This window comes from Vipera berus, assembly GCF_964194415.1.
Source record: "Vipera berus genome assembly, chromosome: 1".
NCBI classification, from domain to species: Eukaryota; Metazoa; Chordata; class Lepidosauria; order Squamata; family Viperidae; genus Vipera; species Vipera berus.
The window spans coordinates 183,894,929-183,921,310 of NC_138202.1; the positions used below are offsets into that span (position 1 = coordinate 183,894,929).

Sequence of the window (26,382 nt, forward strand, 5' to 3'; positions counted from 1 at the left end):
ACCACTTCATAAAGGCATGGCACAACATAGGAGAACAAACCCATCAGGAAAAGATTCCACAGTACATCTGCATTTAAAAGACAAAGGCCACTCTTTTGAAGACAGCAAAGTCCACATTTTGGACAGATAGGGCCGCTGGTTTAAAAGAGGGTCAAAGAGGCCATCTATGTCAAACTTGAACAGGCACCACAGAGGGGGAGGGATACAGCATCATCTATCTTCAGTCTACAACACAGTCCTTTCAACAGTTCCAAGAAGGATCCACACCCATTTGCAAGTGACCCTGATGACACAGATAAGCCTCCAGGTGCCATCAATTACTCTCTAAAAGAATGCAAATGACCAGCTGTCTACAAGGAGTATAAATTCTTCCATTCCCCACCATCTAGTCAGAGCTGAAGAAGCTTCTTGGATGAGAAGTGAAATGTCTTCAAAGAGAAAAAAGAAAGTCCAGTTGCCTCGTGAAAATCTGGATGACTGAGAATCTCCATAGACATGGTTAGGGGAGGCTTATCTGAGCAACCTGTAACCTTCCCTGCTGGCTTCCTCATTGTTGACACTCTCTTCCAGTTTGTTTGTGGGAAGCTGGCAAGGAGCCTCAACAGTCACAATAAAATGCATATGTCCTCCTGGCTTCCCCACTGACTTGTGGGAAGCTATCAGGGAGTGTTTGAAATGACAATTATATGATAAATTTCTCATATTTCATTCCCATAGGGATAATGGTTTCTGGCATTCTGTAACTTAGGTTGAAAATGTAATATGGTTCAAAAATGCTTGCCCTATGACACACTGTTTCAGCCAACTGAAAGTTAAAAATGAACAAACTCTACAAGAGTTTTAGCTGCACATGGTGACAAATATGAGATTTGCTCAAATCAATTGAATATCCTGATATTTTACTGAATTGTTGGACTATATTGATAAACCTTATAAAAATGCAATAGAATATGTGCAGTTGGGGAACAAGAGGAAAAGATGCTGCCTAGGAAACAATTAGTTAAGCCAGGCAGGAAACCCCAGTGGCATAATAGTCAGAGAAAAAATTTCAGGAAGTTCCCACCCCAATGAATCAAACAGTTAAACATGGCACTGGGAACTGGGAACTTTGTACTTTTACACTTGCAAGATTCTATTAGGGTTAGCTTTATATAGAATTATACATTTATAATTTGCTTTACTCTCAAAACTCTAGAAAGTATTATACTGCTGAGATTAACAAAAATATATTTTCTGTCTCTTATCCTTCATTTTTCTTAGCATATCTCATACTCCACACAAGAAACTAATTGGTGACTATTTGGTCAGCCCTCCCATTCCCAGTGTGCCACATTTCATCAAGCTAACTGAATAACTAAAAATGAATAATCACCCAAAGAAGTCTGACTGGCTGGAAGACCCATACAAGGCTGGTGACAGATGGAGAGCTGGGTATTCTGCCACCTTTGTTCTCAAGGTGCCAAGGCCCATAGCAGCTGTCACAAAGAGCACGGGAAGGATAACTTGAGCAATAAAACCTTTCACATCTCGTCGAGTGTGATGGAAACGTTTAATGAACAATGCTGTGGCCTTCCTCAGCAGGAGAGAAAGATTGTTTGGCTTTCCCATGTTAATCAGGACTTGATCTATTCATAAAAAAAAGAAAGAAATACCATAACCCATAAGTACTTAGTTCTGTTTCCTTATTATATTTAGTTTTACCCAATTCATTCCACCAGAACATGTAAACCAATTTGAAAAATATTATTTCTTTTTTTGAAATCCTAGCCAATCCTATATTCTGGCTGCTGCCTTATTAGCAGTGATTGATGTTAGGACTCACACAATGTTTCTTCTATTCAAAATTCACTTCTGGAAGTATTTTGCTTTTGGTAAGCCAACCTATCCAACCCCCTCATCCTGGGTCATCGACATTCTCCCCTCAGGCCTACATTGTTCTTATAATGGAAAGAATGAAAAACTACATGATAAGCAGATTAAACAGACTGAGGGATCATGGTGTTTCAATATGGCTGTTCCTAGGAGTATGAGGAGGTGAGGTGCTACTGCCAAATATACAGGTAATTGAATATCTTCCCTACAGCCAGGAAGCTCTAGCATTAGAGGACTGGTTTCCTGAATCAGCTATGGTTGTTTGCATCAGAAGGTATACTTGTGAGGATGAGACAATCTTTGACAAAAACAAGATCTATGAAGTTAGTGATAACCCAAGTCATTCATTATTCTTGTTTCATATGACAAATGAGGGGAGGGGGGAAGGGGATTTTGGAGTTTGTGGATTGCTGCTGAGTAGCAGCCCTGTACTTAATTAAAACTCAGCCCATGTCTCAATAACTGAACAATCTTTAAGGAGCTATGGCAAGTGTTTTTTACAGTTGTATGATATTTAAGTAGCAAGTGAATTATCCCTTAGCCCAGGCATAGGGTCCTATTAGATTACATCACCATTTTCCATTTTCTCAACTAAGTCTGAGATGAAATTTAGCTTTTCTTGGTAAGCCAATTTCTGAAGGACCAAACAGAACTAGGATGAAATGGCACAGAATAACTGCCCATTATATTTCTAATCATGATCAGTGTTTGATTTCAGGTTAAGAGATACTGGAATTCCCACAAGGCTGGCTTATCTCTAACTGTAGCCTGAAACTGCTCCATCACCAGCCATACTTAGTGATTTTGCCTTGTCCCCCCAATTTATCATCAACCGAGCTTATATTTTTGTGAAGTTAACCTGATCTTTCATAACCTTGCTAAAAATGCTGTAATTCATTGTACACTGTTCTAGACACTATAAGGTTTTCATTTGGTAAAAACTTCAGCTAGTGAAAAATTACACTATCTTAATACCATCTGGTTCAAAGAGGTTGTTAGAGTTCATGGACAAGCCATCATTATCCACAGTAAAACTGGGCCCTTCTTGAGATAACTCTGGATTGGTTTGTTCATCTTTTGCAAAATCTTTGGTCAAATTAAGAAACACCTGCAAAACAGTAATGTTAAAATATTAAAATTTCATTTCTCACAATTCCTAAAGCTAATATTTTGATCTTGCTATTAAAATTTGCTTCTTGGACACAAGACTGAAAACACATGCAACTTCACCTAATGCTCTGTTTAATTTAGACTGATTGTTTCCAGTTTGTGTGCAGAATCTTATGCCAGTTCATAGTTCTGTAATTAACTTTTATCCATACTGTTTCTACTTTGTAAATGGCCATCCTCATAAGAAGCCATGACACAGATATAACATGCAGACATAATGGGAAGAGAATATTAATTTCCTCTATGGTCTTTCACACCGACTGTCAAGAATGCACTGCTAGACAAAGAGCACCCTACAATTAGAAAAGATATCGTTGTTGTTTCCCATCTTAAGTTTATTTCTTTATTTCCTGATCCAGATCAGTTTGCAACTTTAAAAAAAGTTCATATGAACTTGAGTTTGCATTTGGTGCAAACCTAAATATGTATATTTTTTTCCAAATGGTTTTGCATATAATCTTAATATATTACTGTGATGCAAACTAAGTGCATTTTTAAATACCTATTTTAGTATACAAATTACAGTATGTATGAGTTCCCATGTACATTCAGGACACGTTAAAATGGAAGTCTGAACAAAATTTCCTATCGTTACATGTAATTAAATATTCAGTGAATAACAATAACTGAAGTTGAATCACCAATGCAATAACTAAAAGCATGCTTCTGTGGATGGCATCTTCCTATCAGTCAGCTCCTGAATCAGCTCATTCTGTCAGCTGTCCCTCTGGCTGAAAGAGGCAGAAATTAATGGACTGTCTAAATTCTAGAGCCCCCTGGCCGGATCTTTATGCATGGCAACTTTTTTATTTGACATCTTCAAAGTCTAGCTCCTACTCTGTTTGATATATCTTAATTTCAGGTTCTTCTCTTCACACTATGTCATGAATTATAGTATCAGAAAAGGCTACCCTGTGTGCTTCGGTGCATTCCTATCATAATTTTACATTGACTGGACTGATAAATCAATTTAATATATACTCATATTTAATTGTCTTCATTGTGATCATAACCTGGGAAGATTTGTTTCATACATGTCCTTTCATTTAAACATCCATTTGGCACCTTTAGGTTACTTACAAAATTTAAAGCATAAAATAAAATAAAAAATTGAAATGAAATAATAAAATCAAAAAACAAAAATAATAGCAACAATGGTGCATTGGAATATCTGCAAGAAATACCATTTTCCTACAAGCATTAGCTGGTGGGACCACCAATTATACAGAGTAATACAGGTAGTCCTTAACTTATCATTACAATTGAGCCCAAAATTTCCATTGCTAAACGAGGCAGTTGTTAAGTGAGTTTTGCCACATTTTATAACCTTTTTTGCCAGTTGTTAAATTAGTCACATGGTTGTTATTATTATTATTATTATTATTATTATTATTATTATTATTATTATTATTATTATTATTATTATTATTATTATTATTATTTTATTATTATTATTATTATTATTATTATTATTATTATTATTATTATTATTATTATTATTATTATTATTATTATTATTATTATTATTATTGGGACTTATATGCCGCCCTATCTCCTGAAGGACTCAGGGCAGCTAACAACAATAAAATACAACAATACAAAAGTTAAAAAGAATTAAATTAACAGCCCCAATAGAATAAATTAAAATTGGAGTTAAAAATTAAAAAACATTTTAAAATCCCTGTCATCAGTCCAGGTCAGCCTGATGGAAAAGAAGTGTTTTAAGGCTGCGGCAAAAGGACTTGAGATCCGGGGCCATCTGGAGCTCAAGGGGAAGTTGGTTCCATAGGGCTGGCACTCCCACAGAGAAGGCCCTCCCCCTGGGGGTCGCCAGCCGACATTGTCTAGCCGATGGTACCCTGACGAGGCCCTCTCTGTGTGAGCGTACTGGGCGATGGGAGATCGTTCCCGGCAGCAGACGGTCCTGCAAATATCCCGAGCCTAAGCCATGTAGGGCTTTATAGGTAAGAACCAGCACCTTAAATCTCACCCAGAGGGTAACCGGTAACCAATGCAGCTCACACAGGAAGGGTGTAATATGGGAGTATCGGGATGCTCCCATCACAACCTACGCGGCCGCATTCTGCACCAGCTGAAGTCTTCAGTTGGTCTTCAAGGGCAGCCCCATGTAGAGAGCATTGCAATAATCAACACGGGAGGTAACGAGTGCATGAGTGACTGTACGTAAAGCATCTTGGTCCAGATAGGGGCGCAACTGGTGCACCAGGTGAACCTGGGCAAATGCCCCCCTGGCCACGACTCCAATATGATCTTCAAAACTGAGTCATGAATCCAGGAGGATGCCTAAATTGCGTGCCCTATCAACGGGAGGTAACACCTCTCTTCCCATAACCAAAGATGGAACCTCTTGGACTAAATGAGATGCCGGTACGTAAAGCCACTCAGTCTTGGCCGGGTTGAGCCAGAGCCTGTTCTTCCCCATCCAAATCTGTACCACTTCCAGGCAATGGGACATCACGTCGAGGGCATCACTGGGTTGGTTCGGGGTGGAGATGAAAAGCTGGGTATCATCAGCATATTGATGGTACCTCACCCCGAAACCATGGATGATCTCACCCAGCAGCTTCATATAGATGTTGAACAGGAGGGGCGAGAGTACTGACCCCTGAGGCACCCCACAACTAAGGGGCCTAGGGTCTGACCTCTGCCCCCCTGCCAACACCGTCTGCAAACGGCCTGAGAGGTAGGAGGAGAACCACCATAAAACGGTGCCTCCCACTCCCAACCCCTCAAGACATCGCAGCAAGATACCATGGTCGATGGTATCAAAAGCCGCTAAGAGATCTAATAGGACCAGGACAGAGGAATAACCCCTATCTCGGGCCCACCAGAAATCATCCACCAGTGCGACCAATGCCGTCTCTGTGCTGTACCCGGGCCTGAAACCCGATTGGTATGGATCCAGATACTCAGTTTCCTCCAGGGCCAAAGGGAGCAGTTGTGCCACCACGCTCTCAACAACCTTCGCAAGAAAGCAAAGGTTGGAGACAGGACGAAAGTTATTTAAAATAGCTGGATCCAAGGCAGGTTTCTTGAGGAGGGGCCTTATCACCACCTCTTTCAAGGCAGCAGGGAAGCACCCCTCACTCAAGGAAGCATTAATAACTGCTAGGAGGCAGCCTCGTGTAACCTCCCGAGCCGCATAAACCAGCCAGGAGGGACACGGGTCCAACAAACACGTGGCGGCACTTAATTTCCCCATGATCCTGTCCACTTCATCCGGAGTCACAGGATCAAACTCTTCCCAAATGTTCTCGGTTGTTAAGTGAATCTAATATCTCCATTGATTTTGCTTGTTGGAAGATTGCAAAAGGTGATTATACAACCCAGAACACTGCAACTGTCATAAATACATGCCAGTGTCCAAGTGTCTGGGTTTTGATCATGTGACCATGGGGATGCTGCTGTTGTCATAAGTGTGAAAAAGAGTCATATGCAACTTTTTTCAGTGCCCTTGTAACTTTGAATGCTCACTAAACAAATGGTTGTATGTCAAGGACTACCTGTATAAAATGTAGAAGCTAAAGTATTCTGGGACTTTACAATTCAACCAAACAAGCACCTGCCACATAACATCCCAGACTTAGCCACTGTCAATAAGAAGACAAAAAAGGCTGGATAGTGGACAATGTAGAATCTGGAGACCAGTAGAAAAGAAGAGAAAGAACTGAAGAAATGCATAAAGCACAAAGATCTGCAAATAAAAGCAGAACAACTGTGGAAAAAGATAGCAAAGATGATACCAAGAGTAATAAACACCTAGGGTGTAATCCCAAAACAACTAGAGCATCACATGAATACCATAAAATAATATTACTAAGTCTGATTGTTTAAAACTGTTAGGTGCTTACTTCTTCTATAGTGCTGTCTGAAATTCCATAGCAGCCAATACGAAGATCACTTAAATTAGTATCCAGGTTTCTCAGAAGAGACTGATAGGATGAAGAGACTTTACTGTTAAATGGAGGAAGTACATAGATAAGTTCTCCACCAATATCTTCTTTGAGATATGCTTTTGGAAGATGAGCCTGTATTGTGGCTGTCACAGTTGAAGTATTGCATTCTTCTGCTACATTCAGAGCTGAACTCTGGGGAAACATAAGGGGATGATAAAATACCATACAGTGAGATTTTAATTTTCATAATATACTATGAAACATGATACATGAGAAGCAAATTAAGTTTGAAATAACTGAATAAAACTATATTCAGGCATCCTGAGTACATCATTAAACTGTATCTGCTAGTTGGTGGACATAGTAAAAGGTAAAGGTAAAGGTTCCCCCGCACATGCATGCTAATCGTTTCCGACTCTAGGGGCCGGTGCTCATCTCTGTTTCAAAGCCAAATAGCCAGCGCTTGTCCGAGGACGTCTCCGTGGTCATGTGGCCGGCATGACTAGACACCAAAGGCGCACAGAACGCTGTTACCTTCCCACCGTAGTGGTCCCTATTTTTCTACTTGCATTTTTACGTGCTTTCGAACTGCTAGGTTGGCAGAAGCTGGGACGAGTAACAGGCGCTCACTCTGCTACACGGCACTTGGGACATAGACAGGAGTAAATTGGCTTGCAATTTAAGTCTCTAGATTATATATCCTAATTTGCATAGGCTTTGGCCCAAAAAATTCAACATGGGAAATAAGTGAGCTTCTTTATGGATGACATTTGGTTATGGAGTATAGCAGCAAAGAAGCAGATATCCTTAAATTATATTTTCTCATGATGAGCCTTTGAAAAAGAGAGTAAGGTTTTAGCAGTTTCCTTTGAGCAATATTGGATTTTAAATATAAGTATCAGCACATTGAAAAAAATTCAAAATTTAATAGGTACCCAATGAAATTCTTTTAAAATACGCATAATATGTACAAATCTGGTCACACCAAATTTGATAGTTTTGAAATTTTTGATAATGTTTTCATTAATTCTGTTTTAAAAGGCCAAACAATGCACTTATTTAAATACATGTACTTTCTTTTAAACACATATTTATAAGATACTGTCAAGATTGAATTGCTAAGATGCTTGCTGCTCAATTTGCCATACAAACAGGGGGGAGGGGGAAGCTTGGGAGGAACAGGATTTTTAAGAAGCCATCTACGGACCATGAGAACTAAGGTCACAAAAGCAGGTGTCTGAAAGAGAAGTGGATCGTTCTCATAACAAACCAAAGAAATATGATTGGGCAATGTGAATGTCAAGGTTCCAACTAGCGAACCCAACCAAGCAAACTTCTCTGAGACTTTTCAGGCTCTTAATGCAAAGCTTTATTAAGTACACCGTATCCACACATATGAAACTAAAACCAGCTCTGACCAGACCCCACCCAAATCACTATAGTAAAAGCATTGTCTTCTTCCTCCTCCCTCTGGGTCAGGTCATATTGCCCAATCAAATTGAAAAATATTGTTGAGAGAGAGCATTTCTAGACCCAGCCAGACACCTGGCAATTATTCTTGGTTCCCATGGTCTGCTTCCTTAATCTTTGAAGTCTGCATTCCAAATCTTTTCCCTTCCCCTGAGCTTGTTGGCAAGTTGAGAAGCAATGTCCATTGCACCAGCAAGACTGGGCTTTGAGACTTGACAGTGAACACTTGGTGGGTGTGGGTTATGGTTATTGTTAACTAACCTGATTTTCACACTGGAAATTTAGAGCTGATTTTGCTTCTTTAGTACCGAGATATGTATTCAATAAACTTTATTTTTTATGGCACCTTGAAGCAGTAGAGTTTCCTCAATGTTGAATTTGCTAATTGGATAGTTGACAGATACTTTGGTAAGTTTAAATTGTACCACAACATTTGGAAAAGTGAAAACTTTGGTGGATAATTAAATTCCCATCCATAGAGCCCAAGTGAACAGAGAACAGCCAGAAAGAGCAGACTTTGCAGAAGCGCTGCTCTACTGAGTAATCTAATTAAAAGTCTAAAAAAAAAATAATCCTGCAACCACAGGGAAAAAATGAATGGAGGAAAAGACTGACTTGGAGAGAAGAGAAATCTTGGAAATCAAACATTTATTTGGATGCAAAGTTTATTCTGGTGAGTTCTGTTATGCAGCATGGTCTATCTGCAGTTTCCTTTGTTCTCCTAATGACAACACAGCGCACTATTGAAAAAAAATTTCTTTATATAGACTGAACTGTTTTTTCCCCAATATTGACTGCATAGTCCTTTTTACCATTAACAGAGTATACTTAACATAATTGCAAAATGAATTAGGTACAGATCTGTTTGCATGAATGTTCCTTTTCCCTCTCTCTCCCTTTTGCTGGAATAAGCTGGGTTATCTTTACCTTTAGAAATCAATGGTATAGAATAAACTCAATCCTTATAGCACAAAACATTTTGGAAAAATATGGATCGGAACTATACTATTTTTCAAAAGATAATTGGAAAGAAAAAGATAAAAAGAGATCTGATGCTTATCAAGGACAGGCTGTGGAGATGGGAGCCTCAACTGGAATCCTTCAATTGCATGATTCTGACATGGAATGTTAATAGGGCAATTTCCCCACAAAAGAGAAAAACGTTATTTCATTATTTGAAAAAAAGTGAACCATGTTATAATATGTTTGCAAGAAACTCATATTAAAGAGACTGAGAAACGGTATTTAACTAATAACATCTTGGGTGTAAAAAAAATTTCTGCTAATTCAAAGAAAAAAATGGGTAGTTTTGTATATTACATCCACATTTATCGTTTGCTGATCATCAAGGCAGGTATGTAATTGTGCGAAAAGGGAATAAAATCTATTGTAGTTAGGATTATATACCTCACACCAAGAAAAAGCCAAGTTTTTTAATCATCTGTCTGAACACTTACTCTTCTATTCTTTTCAGTATTGGTGTGTAATTGGAGACTACAATGGGATTAGTAACCCCAAATTGGATAGATCAGCTGATAAAGGAATTGAAGAAATACAAGGGAAACTGCTCCAAACTTTTTTCGAGCAGATTTATACTTTAGGTTTTATCAATGTTTGGAGGTGTAAAAATGGACTAACAAAAGACTTTATCTTCTTTTCAGACAGACACAAATCCTTTCCTAGAATTGATATGATTTAAATTAAAAAAATCTACTTCACAGAGCAACTAAAGTTATTATTCTTCCAAAAACTACTTGGGAGAATAATCCAGTGTCTTTATATCTTAAATTTGGCCCTCAGTCTTTTAAACGGATACTAAATAAGTCTGCTTTGCAGAGGTTGTTTAAGAATGTAAACAGATACTTCAAGACTATTTTAATAATAATTTAGGTAAAGGAACCAATTTGACAACAGTTTAGGATGCTTGTAAGGCTGTGATATGAGGACATTTTATACAATACAATATAGCAATTAAGAGGAAGATGGAAGAAAAAATCCAAATGTGTTACAAGACATTAAACTGAAGGAGAAGGAACTCCAGAATTCATCAGAAGATTCTAGCATACTTAATCAACTAAAATGATTGCAACAACAAATATCTTTGTTGACTGTTTCAGATATTGAAAAGAAACTTAAATATATGAAACAACACTTTTTTGAACATTCAAATAAAGCAAGGAGATGGTTGGCATATTAACTAAGATGATAACCAAGCTTCAAGAGGGGAATAACAAAAACATTCAAAGACCATTTTGGAATTATTATAAAATTTATATAAAGAACAAGAAATCTCTTTAGATACCATGGAGGAGTATATAACAACTAAAAATCTTCCTAAACTATTGGATAACTACAAGCAAATTTTGAACAGTCCAATAGCAACTTTTGAAATAATAGAAGCAAATAAAAGAGGTACAACAGGAAAAGCTACGGGACCAGATGGCCTACTGAGTGGATTTTGTTATTTCTTCGGTTCTTTAGGCATTAAGTGAGATGAGGTGTTGAAACAGCAAAAAAGTTTATTAACTCAGAACAGAAGCAGCCATAATGGCTGTTGCACAGCTATTTGTACAGTTGCCCTCTAGGCAGCAACCAATAGGTTTAAAGTAACAGTTTCCTGCCCAAAACCTAATTATCAGCCTAGAGACAGCAAGTCTGGCTTTCAGTAACAGCAACCATTACATAACAGAGAAATCTAGGTCAGCCATTAAGCAAATGATCAGACATTAAGCAAGTGATTTTAAACAGTTATAGCCAATACATTACAGATTTTATAAACTTTTTGAAGATCAACTACTTCTTTCGATAAAGGACAATGAATTGTATTCTACAAGGATGCCTACATTTCTTTAATACCCAAAGATGGACTGGATTTAACTTCTGTGAAGAATTACAGGCCAATGTCTCTCCTTAATGACTACAAACTTTTTACATCTATTTTAGCTGAAAGACTTAAAAAAGTTTTACAGGAGTATATACCTGAAGGCCAGTGTGGTTTCTTACCTAAAAGACAACTAAAAGATAATGTAAGAGTAATCTTGCATATAATTGAATATTTACAACAACATAGCGACAAACAGATTGCATTAATCTTTCTGGATGCAGAAAAAGCGTTTTCCAACTTGAACTGGGGCTTTATGTTTAAAATAATGGAAAAGATGGAATTTGGACTGGGCTTTATACAGGGTCTGAAGTCAATCTATACACTCCAGAAAGCTCAAATCATGAGGAATGGAGATTTTACAAAACCATGTGAAATCCAGAAGGGAACAAGACTGGGGTGTCTTTTATCCTCTTTATTATTTGTTCTAGTGTTGGAATTGCTAAGTAGAGATATTATACAGGATAACAGTGCAAAAGGACTACAAATTAAAGTGCATAATTACAAATTATGTGCATTTGCTGATGATCTTGATTGTGCAAGACTTGCTAGAGAACATTGAATATGTTATGAAGAAGATTAAAATATTTGGAGAAAAGATGGGCTTGAGAATAAATAGATCATAAATAAATAGATGAATAAATGTGGAAGATCAGAAGAAACTGGAATTTAAAACTGGTTTTAAAGTTGTGACTTGAGGGTGACTCTCACTGAGGAAACTTCTAAGCTTTACAAAAATAATTACGGTAAAATATAGAAGGAGATAACATTGGATTTAAATAGATGGCAAAAATTAAATTTGTCATTAATGGGAAGAATTTCAGTAATTAAAATGAATGTGCTACCTAGAATATTATTTATTTCAGACTACACTGATATTGATTAGAGATTCCACTTTCAAACAGTGGCAGTGTCAGAACACACCTCTTCCCACTTCTTAAGAAAGCAGGACTCTTGGGAACAGTTTTTTCCAAGCAGGATCTTTTACTAAGAAATAGGAGATAGCAGGCATAATGGACAGCATCTGAGGCATTCCCTTACATCTCGATAATTTTAAAATGCCCCCAAGCAAACTCCACCCCACAGTTCATTTGGTCAGTTCCAGATCAGCCAATCTCCAGGTGGTAAGTCCATCGTGGGAAAAGAAAGATAACAATCTGTTTGCAGCACGATCATTTCCACAGCTCCTCACACTTCCTTCGGAGAAACAAACCAGATCCCGGAGGGTTGTAATTCTTCTCCCCAACCCCTTTTCTAGTTGCCAGGTAAGTTCAGAGAGAATGCCAAGTAAGAAGCAATTGGTTACATTATAATGGATAGCAGACTGGTGGAATAAACAAAAGGTTACATTTAATGAAGTGAAAGCAATAAAGCCCCATGCCTGTTCCCTCTCCCCCTTGGGAATGGCAGAATCCAGGGGAAGATGAGATTGGGTTTTTCCAAAGAGGAGATAGATAGAAATGAAATATAAATGGATTCTGACAGGCAGAAAGATATATCTAAATTTATTTGGCAAAAAATATCAAGAATTAAATATAAGTTGCTACAAGATTCTAAAGATAGCGGAGGTCAGGATTTACCAGATCTTAGATTATATTACCCTTTCATGGATTACTGCCTTGTCGTGGCGAAGGGGCTTGCGTAATTCAATGAAGCTATGAGCTATGCCGTGCAGGGCCACCCAAGATGGAAAGTTCATAGGAGAGAGTTCTGGCAAAACGTGATCCACTGGAGAAGGAAATGGGCAACCCACTCCAGTATCTTTGTCATGAAAACCCTATGGACAGTACCAAAAGGCAAAACGATATGACGCTGGAAGATGAGCCCCTCAGGTCGGAAGGCGTCCAATATGCTTCTGGGGAAAAGCAGAGGGCTAGTACTAGTAGTGCCAGAAAGAATGAAGCGACTGGGCCAAAGGCGAAAGGACGCTCAGCTGTGGATGTGTCTGGTGGTGAAAGGAAAGTTTGATGCTGGAAATATTTTTTATCCATAGGAGCCTGGAATGTAAGATCCATGAATCAAGGCAAGCTGGACGTGGTCAAACAAGAGATGACAAGACTGAACATCGACATCTTAGGTATCAGCGAACTAAAATGGACAGGAATGGGTGAATTTAATTCAGATGACCATCAGGTATACTACTGCGGGCAAGAATCCCTCAGAAGAAATGGAGTAGCCTTCATAGTCAATAAAAGAGTAGGAAAAGCAATACTGGGATACAATCCTCAAAATGACAGAATGATCTCAGTTTGAATCCAAGGCAAACCATTCAATATCACAGTAGTCCAAGTCTATGCCCCAACCACCAGTGCTGAAGAGGATGAAATTGACCGGTTCTATGAAGCCCTACAGCACCTTATAGAACTAACACCAAAAAATGAGGTCCTTATCATCATGGGGGATTGGAATGCTAAAGTAGGAAGCCAAAAGATAACCAGAATAACAGGCAAGCTTGGCCTTGGAGTACAAAATGAAGCAGGGCACAGTCTGATAGAATTTTGTCAAGAGAATATGATGGTCATAGCAAACACTCTTTTCCAACAACCCAAGAGACGGCTCTACACATGGACATCACCAGACGGTCAACACAGAAATCAGATTGACTATATGTTCTGCAGCCAAAGATGGAGAAGCTCTATACAGTCAGTAAAAACAAGACCAGGAGCTGACTGTGGCTCAGACCATGAGCTTCTCCTTGCAAAGTTTAGGCTTAAACTGAAGAAAGTAGGGAAAAGCACTAGGCCACTCAAGTATGAATTAAATCATATCCCTGTTGAATATACAGTAGAGGTGACAAATAGATTTAAGGAATTAGATCTGATAGACAGAGTGCCTGAAGAACTATGGACAGAGGTTCACAACATTGTAGAACAGGTAGCAACCAAAACCATCCCAAAGAAAAAGAAATGCAAGAAAGCAAAATGGCTGTCTGAGGAAGCTTTGTAAATAGCTGAGGAAAGGAGGGAAGCAAAAGGCAAGGGAGAAAAAGAAAGTTACGCCCAATTGAATGCAGAATTCCAGAGAATAGCTAGAAGAGATAAGAATGCCTTGTTAAATGAACAGTGCAAAGAAATAGAAGAAAACAATAGAATAGGGAGGACCAGAGATCTCTTCAAGAAAATTGGAGAGATGAAGGGAATGTTTCATGCAAAAATGGGCATGATAAAGGACCAAAATGGCAGGGACCTAATAGAGGCAGAAGAGATTAAGAAGAGATGGCAAAATTACACAGAAGAACTATACAAGAATGAGCTTAACGTCCCTGATAATCACAATGAGGTGGTCACTGACCTCGAGCCAGACATCCTAGAATGTGAAGTGAAGTGGGCCTTAGAAAAGCTGAGCAACAACAAAGCTAGTGGAGGTGACAGTATTCCAGCTGAGCTATTCAAAATCTTAAAAGACGATGCAGTAAAAGTGCTACACTCAATTTGCCAGCAAATTTGGAAAACTCAACAGTGGCCACAGGATTGGAAAAGATCAGTTTACATTCCAATTCCAAAGAAAGGCAGTGCCAAAGAATGTTCAAACTATCGCACCATTGCACTCATTTTTCACGCTAGTAAAGTTATGCTTAAAATCCTACAAGCTAGACTCCAGCAGTATGTGGATCAAGAACTACCAGAAGTACAGGCAGGATTTTGAAGAGGCAGAGGAACTAGAGATCAAATTGCCAACATACGCTGGATCATGGAGAAAGCTAGGGAGTTCCAGAAAAACATCTACTTCTGCTTCATTGACTATGCTAAAGCCTTTGATTGTGTGGATCATAACAAACTGTGGCAAGACTTCCGGTAGCGCTGCCATGCCGAATGGCGGCGTTTTAGAAGCCGCCCGACCTTGGGAAGCGTTAAGCGTTCGGAGACAGCGAAAATCAGCTGTCCCGTGGCGCCGAAGTCTCTCCCTCGGGAGAAGAGGGAGAGACAAGCTTGTCTGGGTAGAGGTAGAGCTCCCCTGTCAATTCCTCAACTAGTTTGGGGGTTGATAGGGTGAGCTCCCTCGGAGCCCAGGCTCTCTCTGCTCCCAGGACGCTTTCACTCCATAAGGGAGTGGAACCAGACGCGACAACTACATCTGCTGCTTAGATGGGACTGTGAGTATTTTTTCGCTGAGAAGCAGGCTGAGCGAAACAGGAGGATTTGAATTTTCAAGTTGGATTTTAACTTTAACTCAGATTCATTATCTTCTTCAAGTTTTAAGCTGATTGAAATGGAGTAAAAATGGCGCTGGAATGTTGCTTTCTTGTATGAACTGACAGTTTTGGAAAGTTGCTACATTTTGCAACATAGCATGAGATACAATTTGCAACTGATTTTAACCAGTACCGGATTTTGTGTGTTTGAGAGTTTGCCCCTTTTTTTATTGAAGGATATGGAATTTGGGAGAAAAACTTATTTTTTCTCCCTCTCCTTTTTTTCTGAACTTTGATTCTGATAGAAGAAAGAGGAAATTGAAACTTAAGAGATGGCTGCAAGGTGTGGGCGAGGCCCTACAATTTCTAAAAGTGCAATTTCTTCACCTTTATCACAAGTTGCAGGGCAAACTACAATGAAACCTACAGTACAACCACCTTCCCCCCCACCACCTGCATTTACATTGGCAGACATTCAGCAAGTTGTGATGAAATCAACGCAAGTATTACAGCAAGAAATAAAGGAAACAAAGGAAGAATTTGTTAATCAAAACAAGCAGATGAGGGAGGATATAGTGCTTGCACTTCAGGGCTTGGCTGCACACATTGAACACCTGGATGTTCGTGTGGATTCAGTTATGGAGTATGTTGAGAATTTGGAAAATAAAATTATCAGTGCTGAACAGAAAGTGGACAGAGCAGAGATTAAAATTGACAGAACAGAAGATGAAATTACAGTTTCACAATATAGAGACATGGAGTTTGCATTGCGTATAAGGGGTTTGAAAGAGAACCCTAAAGAAGATTTGGAATGGGAAGTGGCGCAGGCAGTGGCTCCTGTCTTGAAATGTGAACCTGAAGAATTAGTTAAAGAGTTGGATAAGACATTTAGGGTTAATTCCTGGATTGCCAGACAGAAAAATTTACCTAGAGATGTAGTGATTTACTTCTCCAGGAGATCAACTAGAAATGCAATCATCCAAGCTTTTTACCGGGAAAGATTCCAAATTGCAGGCCAAGATATTATAATTTTAAAGGAGATACCCCCAAAAATTCTTAGAAAAAGGAAAGACTTCGCCTTTTTGTCTGATGAGCTTAAGAAGCGACAAATTCAGTTTAGATGGGAAATACCCATTGGAATTGTGGTGAATTATGCAGGGATGAGGTATAGGTTGAATACAATTTTAAAAGCAAAAGATTTTTATACTAAGGTCCTTAAAGCAGGCTCACCACCGTCTCCTCGAGTTAAAAGAACAGAAGAACAGTTGAGTGAAGGGGCAATGTCACTGCCTCTTGAGGAGATGCAGCAGGCTGAGACTATGGAGCAGAGTTTGTTGTTAAAGGAGGACCCAAGAGAACAGAGGATGACTAGGGCTGCATACAAGCGTAAGGAAAAAGAGCAAAAACAGAAGCTTGTATCTGGTTTAACTATGCAAGATGCGGCTGTTTCAGAGCCTGTGGGAGAAGCATGCCCGAAGAGAGCAACAGGTGATCTTCAGGTCATGTTCCAAAAACTCCTGGTCACCAGAGATGGTGAAGTTCCTGACATGGAATGTTAATGGCTTAAACTCACCACAGAAAAGAAAGAAAGTATTTTACTATTTGAAACAACATAAAAACGATATTGTTTGCTTACAAGAGACTCATATTGCATTAAAGGACCAAAAGTATTTGGCTAATTCCCGGTTGGGAACACATTTTGCAGCCTTTGCTTTGGACAAGAAGGCTGGAGTGGTCATTTATCTAAGGAAAGATTTTTCAGCTAGATTAATTGAATCGGATAAACAAGGGAGATATGTTAGTATTGAACTGATGTTACAAGGAAATAAAGTTCTTCTTATTGGATATATGCTCCAAATCAACAACAGCAAAAGTTTTTTAAATTTTTACATCAAAGACTAATCGAATTGGATTACAAATCTGTTATTATGATGGGGGAGTGGAATGGAGTTTTGGACTCATTTGAAGATAAGAAGGGATCTTTTAAAAACCCTTCTAATTATTCGAAACTGCCCAAAGCCTTTTTTGATTTGAAGGACGATTTGGAGCTAAGAGATGTATGGCGGGAAAGGAATATGAAGGACAGAGATTTTACTTTTTTCGGATAGACACAAATCTTTCTCTAGGATTGATTTTATCTTAATTACTACTGATCTTTTCTCTAGGGTTAAGAACGTTAAGATTTTTCCTAGGACATTGTCAGATCATAGTCCTGTTTGGTTGGAGTTCTTTGCTGAAGATGATAATAGAAGATCCTGGAGATTGAATGAAAATCTATTTACAAATGAGGTGTTTTTGCAGAAATGTAGAGAACATCTGAAAGAATTTTTTGTTATAAATATGCATAAAGGTACATCGATGGGAATGGTTTGGGATGCTAGTAAAGCTTACATGAGAGGGGTCTTGATTTATATGAATAATGCTTATAGGCGTAAGCAAATGCAAAAACGTAAAGATCTTGAGGAAGAGATTAAATCTAAGGAGAAAGATTAACCAAGAGTTAAATTTAAGATTCTGCAAGATGCTAGGGAAAGAGGGGGACTCAAGGCGCCTAACTTGAAATTGTATTATGATGCGGTGGTCTTGACATGCGTTAGCAATTGGCTTAACTTAACTAATAAAAGAATACTTCACCTTGAGGGTTGTGATTTCGTATATGGATGGCATGCATATTTGCTTTATGATAAAAAGGTGGACAGGGCTTTTAAATCTCATATTCTTAGAAGTGCCTTGCTGCGTGCCTGGAAAAAGTATTATTATAAGTTAAATTATAAAATACCGATTTGGGGAATTCCCGGACACGCGAAAAAAGGTGTATCTATGGGAGTGAGTTTGGATATGTTTTCCTATAAGGAATTACTTAGATTGGAAGGGAATAATTGGCAACTTAAATCATTAGATGAGTTAAAACAAGAAAACATAAGTTACTCTTGGTTCCAATATACTCAACTGAAAGCTAGGTGGAAGCTGGATCAGAAGGTTGGCATCACAATTACAGATGAAAACTTAGTAAAACAAATTAGAGATTTAAATCGTGCGCATATAAAGAGGATATATAATGTTTTAATTGAATTGGACTCGGAAACGGAATTAGTTAAAGATTGTATGATAAAGTGGGCACAAAACATACAGGAACCAATTCCGTTGGATACTTGGGAGGTAATCTGGGTCAGAAATGTTAAATTTACTCAGGCTCAAAATTTAAGAGAAAATTTTTATAAAATGTTTTATAGATGGCATTTGGATCCCAAAAAGTTGTGTAACATGTATCCTAACCTACAGTCTAAATGCTGGAGATGTGGTAGTTTAGATGCTACTTATTTTCATATGTGGTGGACTTGTAGAAATATAAAAGCTTTTTGGATTAAAATTTGGTGGAACATTCAAAAGATTTTTAAGAGAAAGATAAAGTTTTCTCCACAATTGTTTTTATTGGGTATTGTTGTAGATTGTGATACTAAAGAAATCAATTTGATGTTGAACTTGATAACAGCAGCATGGTTACTGGTGGGACAATATTGGAAGAAAGATAGTTTGCCTACTATAGAAGAATGGATACTTAAGGTATCAAATCTTGCAGAAATGTCTAAGATTTCTGCTTATTTGAAGGATCACTCGCAAGAAAGATATATTTCAGTTTGGAGGAGATGGATAGATTATATTCAGAATAAATATGGGACTAAAAAGTTCCATTTACCTTATGAGTAGATTTTAGATTGTTTTTAATTCTAGTATTAGTATTGATTATATTTTTGTTTAAGTTATTATTATTATGTTTTTAATAATTTGAATGTATGTTAAAGGGGAGTTAAAGCACATTATGAATTTGGTTAATTTTATAATGGATAATCTTAGTTAGAATGTGATTATTATATCTATAACCCTGTATTCAGCTCTGGGAAGTGTGGGGGGAAGGGGGGTGGTTTGGGGTGGGTGGGTTTTGGGGATATGTATTGTAAAAAGTTTTTTTGTAAAACTCTTTAAAAAAAACTGTGGCACGTTCTTAAAGAGATGGGCATACCAGACCATCTTATTTGTCTCTTGAGAAACCTATATGTGGGCCAAGAAGCAACAGTGAGAACTGGACACGGAACCGCTGATTGGTTCAAAATTGGGAAAGGAGTCTGGCAAGGCTGTATACTGTCACCCTGCCTATTTAATTTATATGCAGAGCACATCATGAGAAAGGCAGGGCTAGATGAATCAAAAGTTGGAATTAAGATTGCCGGAAGAAATATCAACAACCTAAGATATGCAGATGATACCACTCTAATGGCAGAAAGTGAAGAAGAACTAAAGAGCCTCTTGTTGCGGGTGAAGAAGGCGAGTGGAAAACTTGGGTTGAAACTTAACATTAAGAAAACCAAGATCATGGCATCCGGCCCTCTCAATTCCTGGCAAATAGATGGGGAAGAAATGGAGGTAGTGACAGATTTTATTTTCCTGGGCTCCAAGATCACCGCAGATGTGGACTATAGCCAAGAAATTAAGAGACGCTTGCTCCTGGGGAGGAAAGCCATGGCAAATCTAGACAGCACACTAAAAAGCAGAGACATCACCCTCTCAACAAAAGTGCGTATAGTTAAAGCTATGGTCTTCCCAGTTGCAATGTATGCCAGTGAAAACTGGACCATAAAAAAGGTTGAGCACCAAAGAATTGAGGCCTTTGAACTATGGTGCTGGAGAAGACTCTTGTGAGTCCCTTGGTGGCACATACACCTAATCAGACCCTTCACACAGGAATAATGCACCCCAAAGAACCCCTTTCCGCAGGCAAAATGTTATCAGTGGTCTACCAAATTAACTGCAATGATTGTCCATGCAATTATGTCAGGGAGACCATAAAACACGTCTGGACAAGGCTCCATGAGCATGAACTGGCCATTAAACATCAAGAAAAACCATCCCAGGTATGGGCTCACGCCACTGTAAAATCTACATACCTTAGCCCCAGAGAAGCAGGACATGACCTTTGGATATAATAGGATTAACCCATCACCATCAGAATACCAGAAAGGCACACTCAGACTCAAGTCAAAAGTTCATGACACAGTAAATAGCCTCAAACAGAAAGAGGAAGCAGCTCCAAACAAAATTCTCCAGAGGGTATAAAAACCCACTCCCTACATGTGATCAGTCCTTTTTTTCTGCCAGACATCTTCCTGTCTGGTTCTCCTCTTCAATAAACTACAACCTTCTTCCCAAAGCAGTTGCCATGTTTATTCCCAGTTTGGATGAACCACGATGAAGACCTTTCTTCCAACACAAAGATGCAAGTACAGATTAGGAGAAACGTGGCTCAAAAACAGTAATTGTGAGAGGAACCTTGGAGTCCTAGTGGACAATGACTTAAATGGTTGCAGGAATTGGGTATGACTAGTTTAGTGAAAGGAAGGAGTGGGGTGACATGTTAGCAGTATTCCAATCATTTGATGGGCTGCCACAAAGAAGAGGGGTCAACTTATTTTCCAAAGCACCAGAAGGCAAGACAAGAAATAATGGATGGAAACTAATCAAAGAATAAAGCAAGCTGGAATTAAGGAGAAACTTCCTAACAGTGAGAACAGCTTTAGAAGCTTTTGCCTTCTGCCTTCAGAAGCTGTAGGTGCTTCATCACTGGACAGCCACCTGTCTGTACAGGGTCTCCTGCTTGGGCAGAGGGTTGGATTAGAAGACCTCCAAAGGTCCCTTCCAGCTCTATTCTGTTTGATTAATTGAAGTGCTATGTACCACATAAGCAGTCTTGACTATTAAATTCCAAAGCAACACAATCTTTGAACTTTAACGAACTTAAAAAACAGATATTAAAACATGCCTTTTTGCCTATACACTGTTTAAATCTGTTTTTAAAAATTAATCTTAAAAGTTAGTATCTTGTCATACTCTGAATGAAACTCAATGTGAACAAACAACTATTTCTAGAGGAGTAATTTTCTTTTCTTTGAGAAGCAAAGATGATGGTAGGCAATCAAGTCAAGAAATTCATCAACTGACAATATTTATAATTACTGTACTATATCTATAGTCTTGTATTTAAAATAATATTAGCCAGGATGGGTCCTGTCCTAAATTATTAAATCAATCTCTACTGATGGCTAGGAGAATGTCACAACATTCTACATGCTCCTCAACTCTGGAACACTTGTTCAAAAATTTATAGAATACCATGAAGGGCAATGGTTATACTCTCTGTCTCTGGACTTCATCTTGTCTGTCGATGAAACCTATAAATTGATTAAAGCCATTTTCAGTATCACTTTCATTAAGATACTTTTTTCACCAGAGGTTACTTTGGTTCTGAGCACTATTAGAATTTCCTACTTTACTAGAATTATTAAAACTTTAGAGTAATTTCTGCTCCAAACCTTTTCTTTAGTAAGTGTCAGGTGGTATCCACTACCATAAGTTTCCTTAAGGTAGAATGGGGACCCACAACACTTGAGACCTCCATGTTCCAAGAATGCAATCCTGTCACTTAAGACCTCTGCTTCATCCAAGTGATGTGTAGAAAGGATGATCGTTCTGCCTGAAAAGAACATATAAAAGGAGTAATTACAGTACAATTTCCATACAGATTCTTGTATCAGCAGAAAAATTACCAAGTGAAAAATGAATTGCTTGGGCTCAGGAGCTCATTGGGTGCAGAGGCCAGAAAAGGATTGTACCTCTGCTTGAAACCAATAGGAGGAATGAAATAACCACTGATAGTTTTCTTTCTTCTCTCTTGGGGAAGAGCCAGTCAGCATATGATACTGGCTGTTTAATCCAGTTTTCTTTCTTTTTTTTAGAATAATTCAGTAAGTCTGGAGACTAGTTATCAGAAATCCCAATTTGAGATCTCCAGCACATTTCATTATATACCTACAAGTCAATTCATCACCCTCATTATAGAAATTGAAAACCATGAGCTGCTGGTTCTCCATCCATGGCGGTAGGTGGTCTTTTCCTCCAAGGCAAAGAACTCCTGGTGCTTGGCTAAAGCTGGCCTTTACTGTGATGATGCATCTCCTGCTAGAGCCCAGCCAGGCATCTGCATCTCATGGAACAAGAAGAGGCAAAGTCTGCAGATGCTCTTGGCTTTTCTGACTGCCCTTTTGCAGGAGGGCAGCTGCAGAGGTCTCTCCACTTATCAAAGGGAAAGCTTAAAATTTGAAAGCTTTTCTTTAATGTGTGTTTGTGGTTCCATAACTCTGACTATATTTTTAATAGTCATTCAAGCTTATCTTGTTATTTTGTTTATATTATAGTAATACTTGTTGCTCTGAAAAGCTAGAATGACAGTATACCTTCCCATATTACCTTTTCTGTTCTTTGATATGATTTCCCAAATGCCTCTCCTAGAACAGGGATCAACTCCAGTGGTTGGTTCATCCAAAATTACAACCTTCGAACCTCCCAGTAGAGCAATTGAAATTGATAGCTTCCTTTTCATCCCTCCTGATAAAGAGCCAGTCAGCTTGTGACGATGGTTGTATAATCCAGTTTCCTTCAAAATCCTTCAAAACAGCACCCAGAAAGAACATTATTTTGTAAATAAGTAGAAGAAAGAATGATAAAATTTTAATGTAAAAAAATTAGAAAAAAGAAACAATTAGTTTAAATTATAAGAACATGGATTTTGGTTGCAGGAAATAGTGTCCTAATAGTAGAATTCTAGTAGTGATTCAACAAAAATATTACATTCACAAAGGTGCTTTTTCAAGAGGCAACTGGACCTTGGAAGTCTTCTAGTCCAGTTGCCTCTTGAAAAAGCACCTTTGGGACAACCATGACCTGGATGACTGAGACATATTACATAGACATATTATATTCACAGTTTACTTGTTCACAGGAGGATTTTAACTCTCCTTCCCTGGAGATGCTTGAACAAAAGTTGAACAGCTACTTGTAGGGATGCTGTAGGACTGTGCAAAAGGTTGAACTAGATGATCTAGCTGGACTAGAAGACTTCCAAGGTCCCTTCCAGCTCTATTCTATTCTATTTCTTCCATTTTGAACATTCTGTCAGAATCCATTTATATCCCATTCCTAAATCCCTATCTGTATACCCCTGAATCTCACATCCCTAACTGGATTCTGCCATTCCCAAGGAGGAGAAGAGAGGATGTTAATTGGCCATCCCTATCCATTAGATGCAAGGTTGTTTATTCAGCCTGCCTGGAGGCCGTCATCAAAGACCAGGGAAAGAACCTTTGAACTGAGAAGAACAAAGAAGGGGGGGGGGGAGAGATTCTGGTTTGTATCTCCGATTGGAATCTGAAGGGGAGGAAGTAAATGTCGTAAAGGCATGGAAGATCCCTCTTCCCATGGAAGGTTTTGACACCTGAACTTTAATTGATCCGGGACTGACCAAATGGACTGAAGGGAAGGGGCTTTACTCGGGAACACTTTAAAAGTATCAATCTGCAACACAGTTTCCAGATCTAGATTTTCCACTGACAATCATGTTTTAGTAAAAGTTCCTGCTTGGACAATCCTGTCTCCAAGAGTTCTTCTTTCCTAAGACATGGATTGGGGAGGGGCTTGCATGAGGCACCACATGATTTAGTCATAACAGAGCATTATAACATGGAGAAACAAGCAGTTTTAAAGCAAACCAGAGTTCCTGAATAAATCTTAAACAACAAGCACTTTCCTTTGTTTATTACAACCTCCTTTTAATGACATATCTTAGTTTCAGCATAAAACTCCTCGGTCACGGAAGAAGTGGAAAATATTATGCATGATTTAGCACCCTGCTTGTTTTGAGTGAGAATCAGCCAAGTACTATTAAGTATTTCATTAAGACACATTGCTAAAAATTGGCAGCAATAAAGGATTTCAATGCCCACTTGTGCAGTGGACAAATGCTAGCATCATGATATCATAACTTTTAAATCTTCCATCAAGTGTTTCCCAACTAACTATAAGGTAGATCTTGGTCAACAGAGCAGAAATGTTAGTGGCTTGAAGTATATTCCTTGTAAGAATAGGCTGCTCTGCTTCTGTTGTTACTTCTTAGAATATCATATGCTGATTGTAGGTGATTAAAGATAAAGGGGAGCTGCAAACTTTCCTCCTCAATATATTAATTATTGTCTTGAATATGGAGGTGAAGACATTGCTTATCAAATCTGAGTGAAAAATGGGATTTAATAACTAGCATGATAGAAAAAAAATATCAAAGCAATCGTGAAGAATTTCCAAGCCTTGGGAACTTCCGGATGTATGGACCTTGTGGATTATCAGTAATGGCCATGCTAATGGGGAAATTCTGGGACTGCCTTGCCAAACTAGGCTTCTCTTTAGCCTCAATACTCAAACTGGACTACAACCAAGCAAAACAAATTTTGTGACAAAGGGTAGAGGACATCAAGAGGCAAGCAGACTTAGGTTTAGCTTCGCTGTTTCTGGCTCCAGACTCTATAAGATATGTGGTTACACCTGCCTGTTATCTTAGCCAGTTGGTGTCAGTAAACCACCGGAAAGCATTTTTGCTTGCAAAGTGCCATGCGAGCCATCCTGTATGGCAAGTATAAAAAGACACCATTGTCTGAAAGACTCTGCTCCTGTGGCTCAGTAGAGGTGAAGACTATTGGATACATACTCTTTCGATGTTCCTTCTATAGAGCTATTCAGAAAAACCATATCCTCCCCATAATCGATAGGTACCCTGGTCATATGGAAAGTATTTATCTACAGTGGCTGCTTAAGGACGATCAGGCATTGATCATGGTGCAGGTGGCTAGATTCTGCGCAGCAGCACTGGGGATTCACCAGAAACATAAATAAATATTTTAGATCTTTTTAGTTTATCTTTTATAATTAATTTTATTATGTGTTTTTATTCAGTATTAGACCATACTCAATGTATTTTTATTGTCAGGTCAGTATGACTCAATGTCTCTGAAGGTAGATAGGTTTTGTTATACTGTCCGTAAAACTAGGCAGACTTTGGACACTCACAGATTCCATCATTAATTGTAATATATTGCTATGCCTTCTTGTGCTCGGTTCTGTTTAGTTCTGTTTTATTTGAATGTTTAATTTTATGTGTTGGCCTATGGCTGTAATGATAAAATGATTGATTCTGGGACCGAAGATCAGAATTTGTTAAGGCTGGATTAGACAAACAGGCAACAAGAAATGAGGATAAGATATTGTATAATATGTAGAGAAAGTAAACAAATGAATCGGGTTTGAAAGAAAAAAATGGAATGACCTGTACAGAAGGTATATGTTGATTCTGGTCATACAAAAAGACTGAATGAGATCTGAACAGCAAAACAAATATATGAAGGAACATTGAATGTGTTGAAAGGAAACGAAGACTGATAATTGTGAGAAAGTTGTGAGACAATAGAATTGATCAGATCCTTAAAAAGAGAAAGATTAGATTAAAGAATAAAAAGGAATATATGAAGTTGTTCCGGGAGATAATAAAAATAAGAATGGTTTGCAAAAATGAAAGATGTAGAGAGATACTGTATAGTGAATGTTGTTAGTGTGGACTAGACTTATTTTTATTTTATTTTATTCTTATTCCTTTCTTTTCTTTTCTTTATGGGTTCTTACAAACTTAAGAAGTCTAATCAGTGCTTTTTTTGTAAAAGAAAAAGGTGCCGGAACTCACACATGTCATACAACCCACCTTGCCTACCCTACAAAGTTCCATCCAAAAAAGGTGCTGGAACTCCGTTCTGAGCATTCTATGACAAAAAAAGCCCTGAGTCTAATACAATAAAACTTCATTTCCTTTCAACACATTTACTGTTCCTTCATCTAAATAAATAAATGACACCGAGGACTGAATTTGAGGAAAATGCTTATATACATATATATGTACATACAGTATCTGTCATGCTAAGCCTTTTTGGGATAAGCACACTGTTTTTCATACTACTGCTTATCCCAAAAGGTCTTAGCATGACAAGTATGTATGTATATAAGCATTTTCAACA

At 38.3% G+C, this 26,382-nt stretch overlaps 1 protein-coding gene across 1 annotated transcript in view; it reads right to left on the bottom strand.

The window, feature by feature from the left end:
* ABCA12 (ATP binding cassette subfamily A member 12) overlaps positions 1-26,382 on the bottom strand; it is a gene marked incomplete at its 5' end in the record, with an annotated part of 277,161 nt that overhangs the window by 82,684 nt on the left and 168,095 nt on the right. Inside the window, 5 exons of the mRNA XM_081312657.1 lie at positions 1,373-1,625; positions 2,848-2,980; positions 6,915-7,151; positions 21,808-21,968; positions 22,742-22,938. Coding sequence (XP_081168783.1) covers positions 1,373-1,625; positions 2,848-2,980; positions 6,915-7,151; positions 21,808-21,968; positions 22,742-22,938 — 981 coding nt within the window. The remainder of the gene's footprint in view (positions 1-1,372; positions 1,626-2,847; positions 2,981-6,914; positions 7,152-21,807; positions 21,969-22,741; positions 22,939-26,382) is intronic.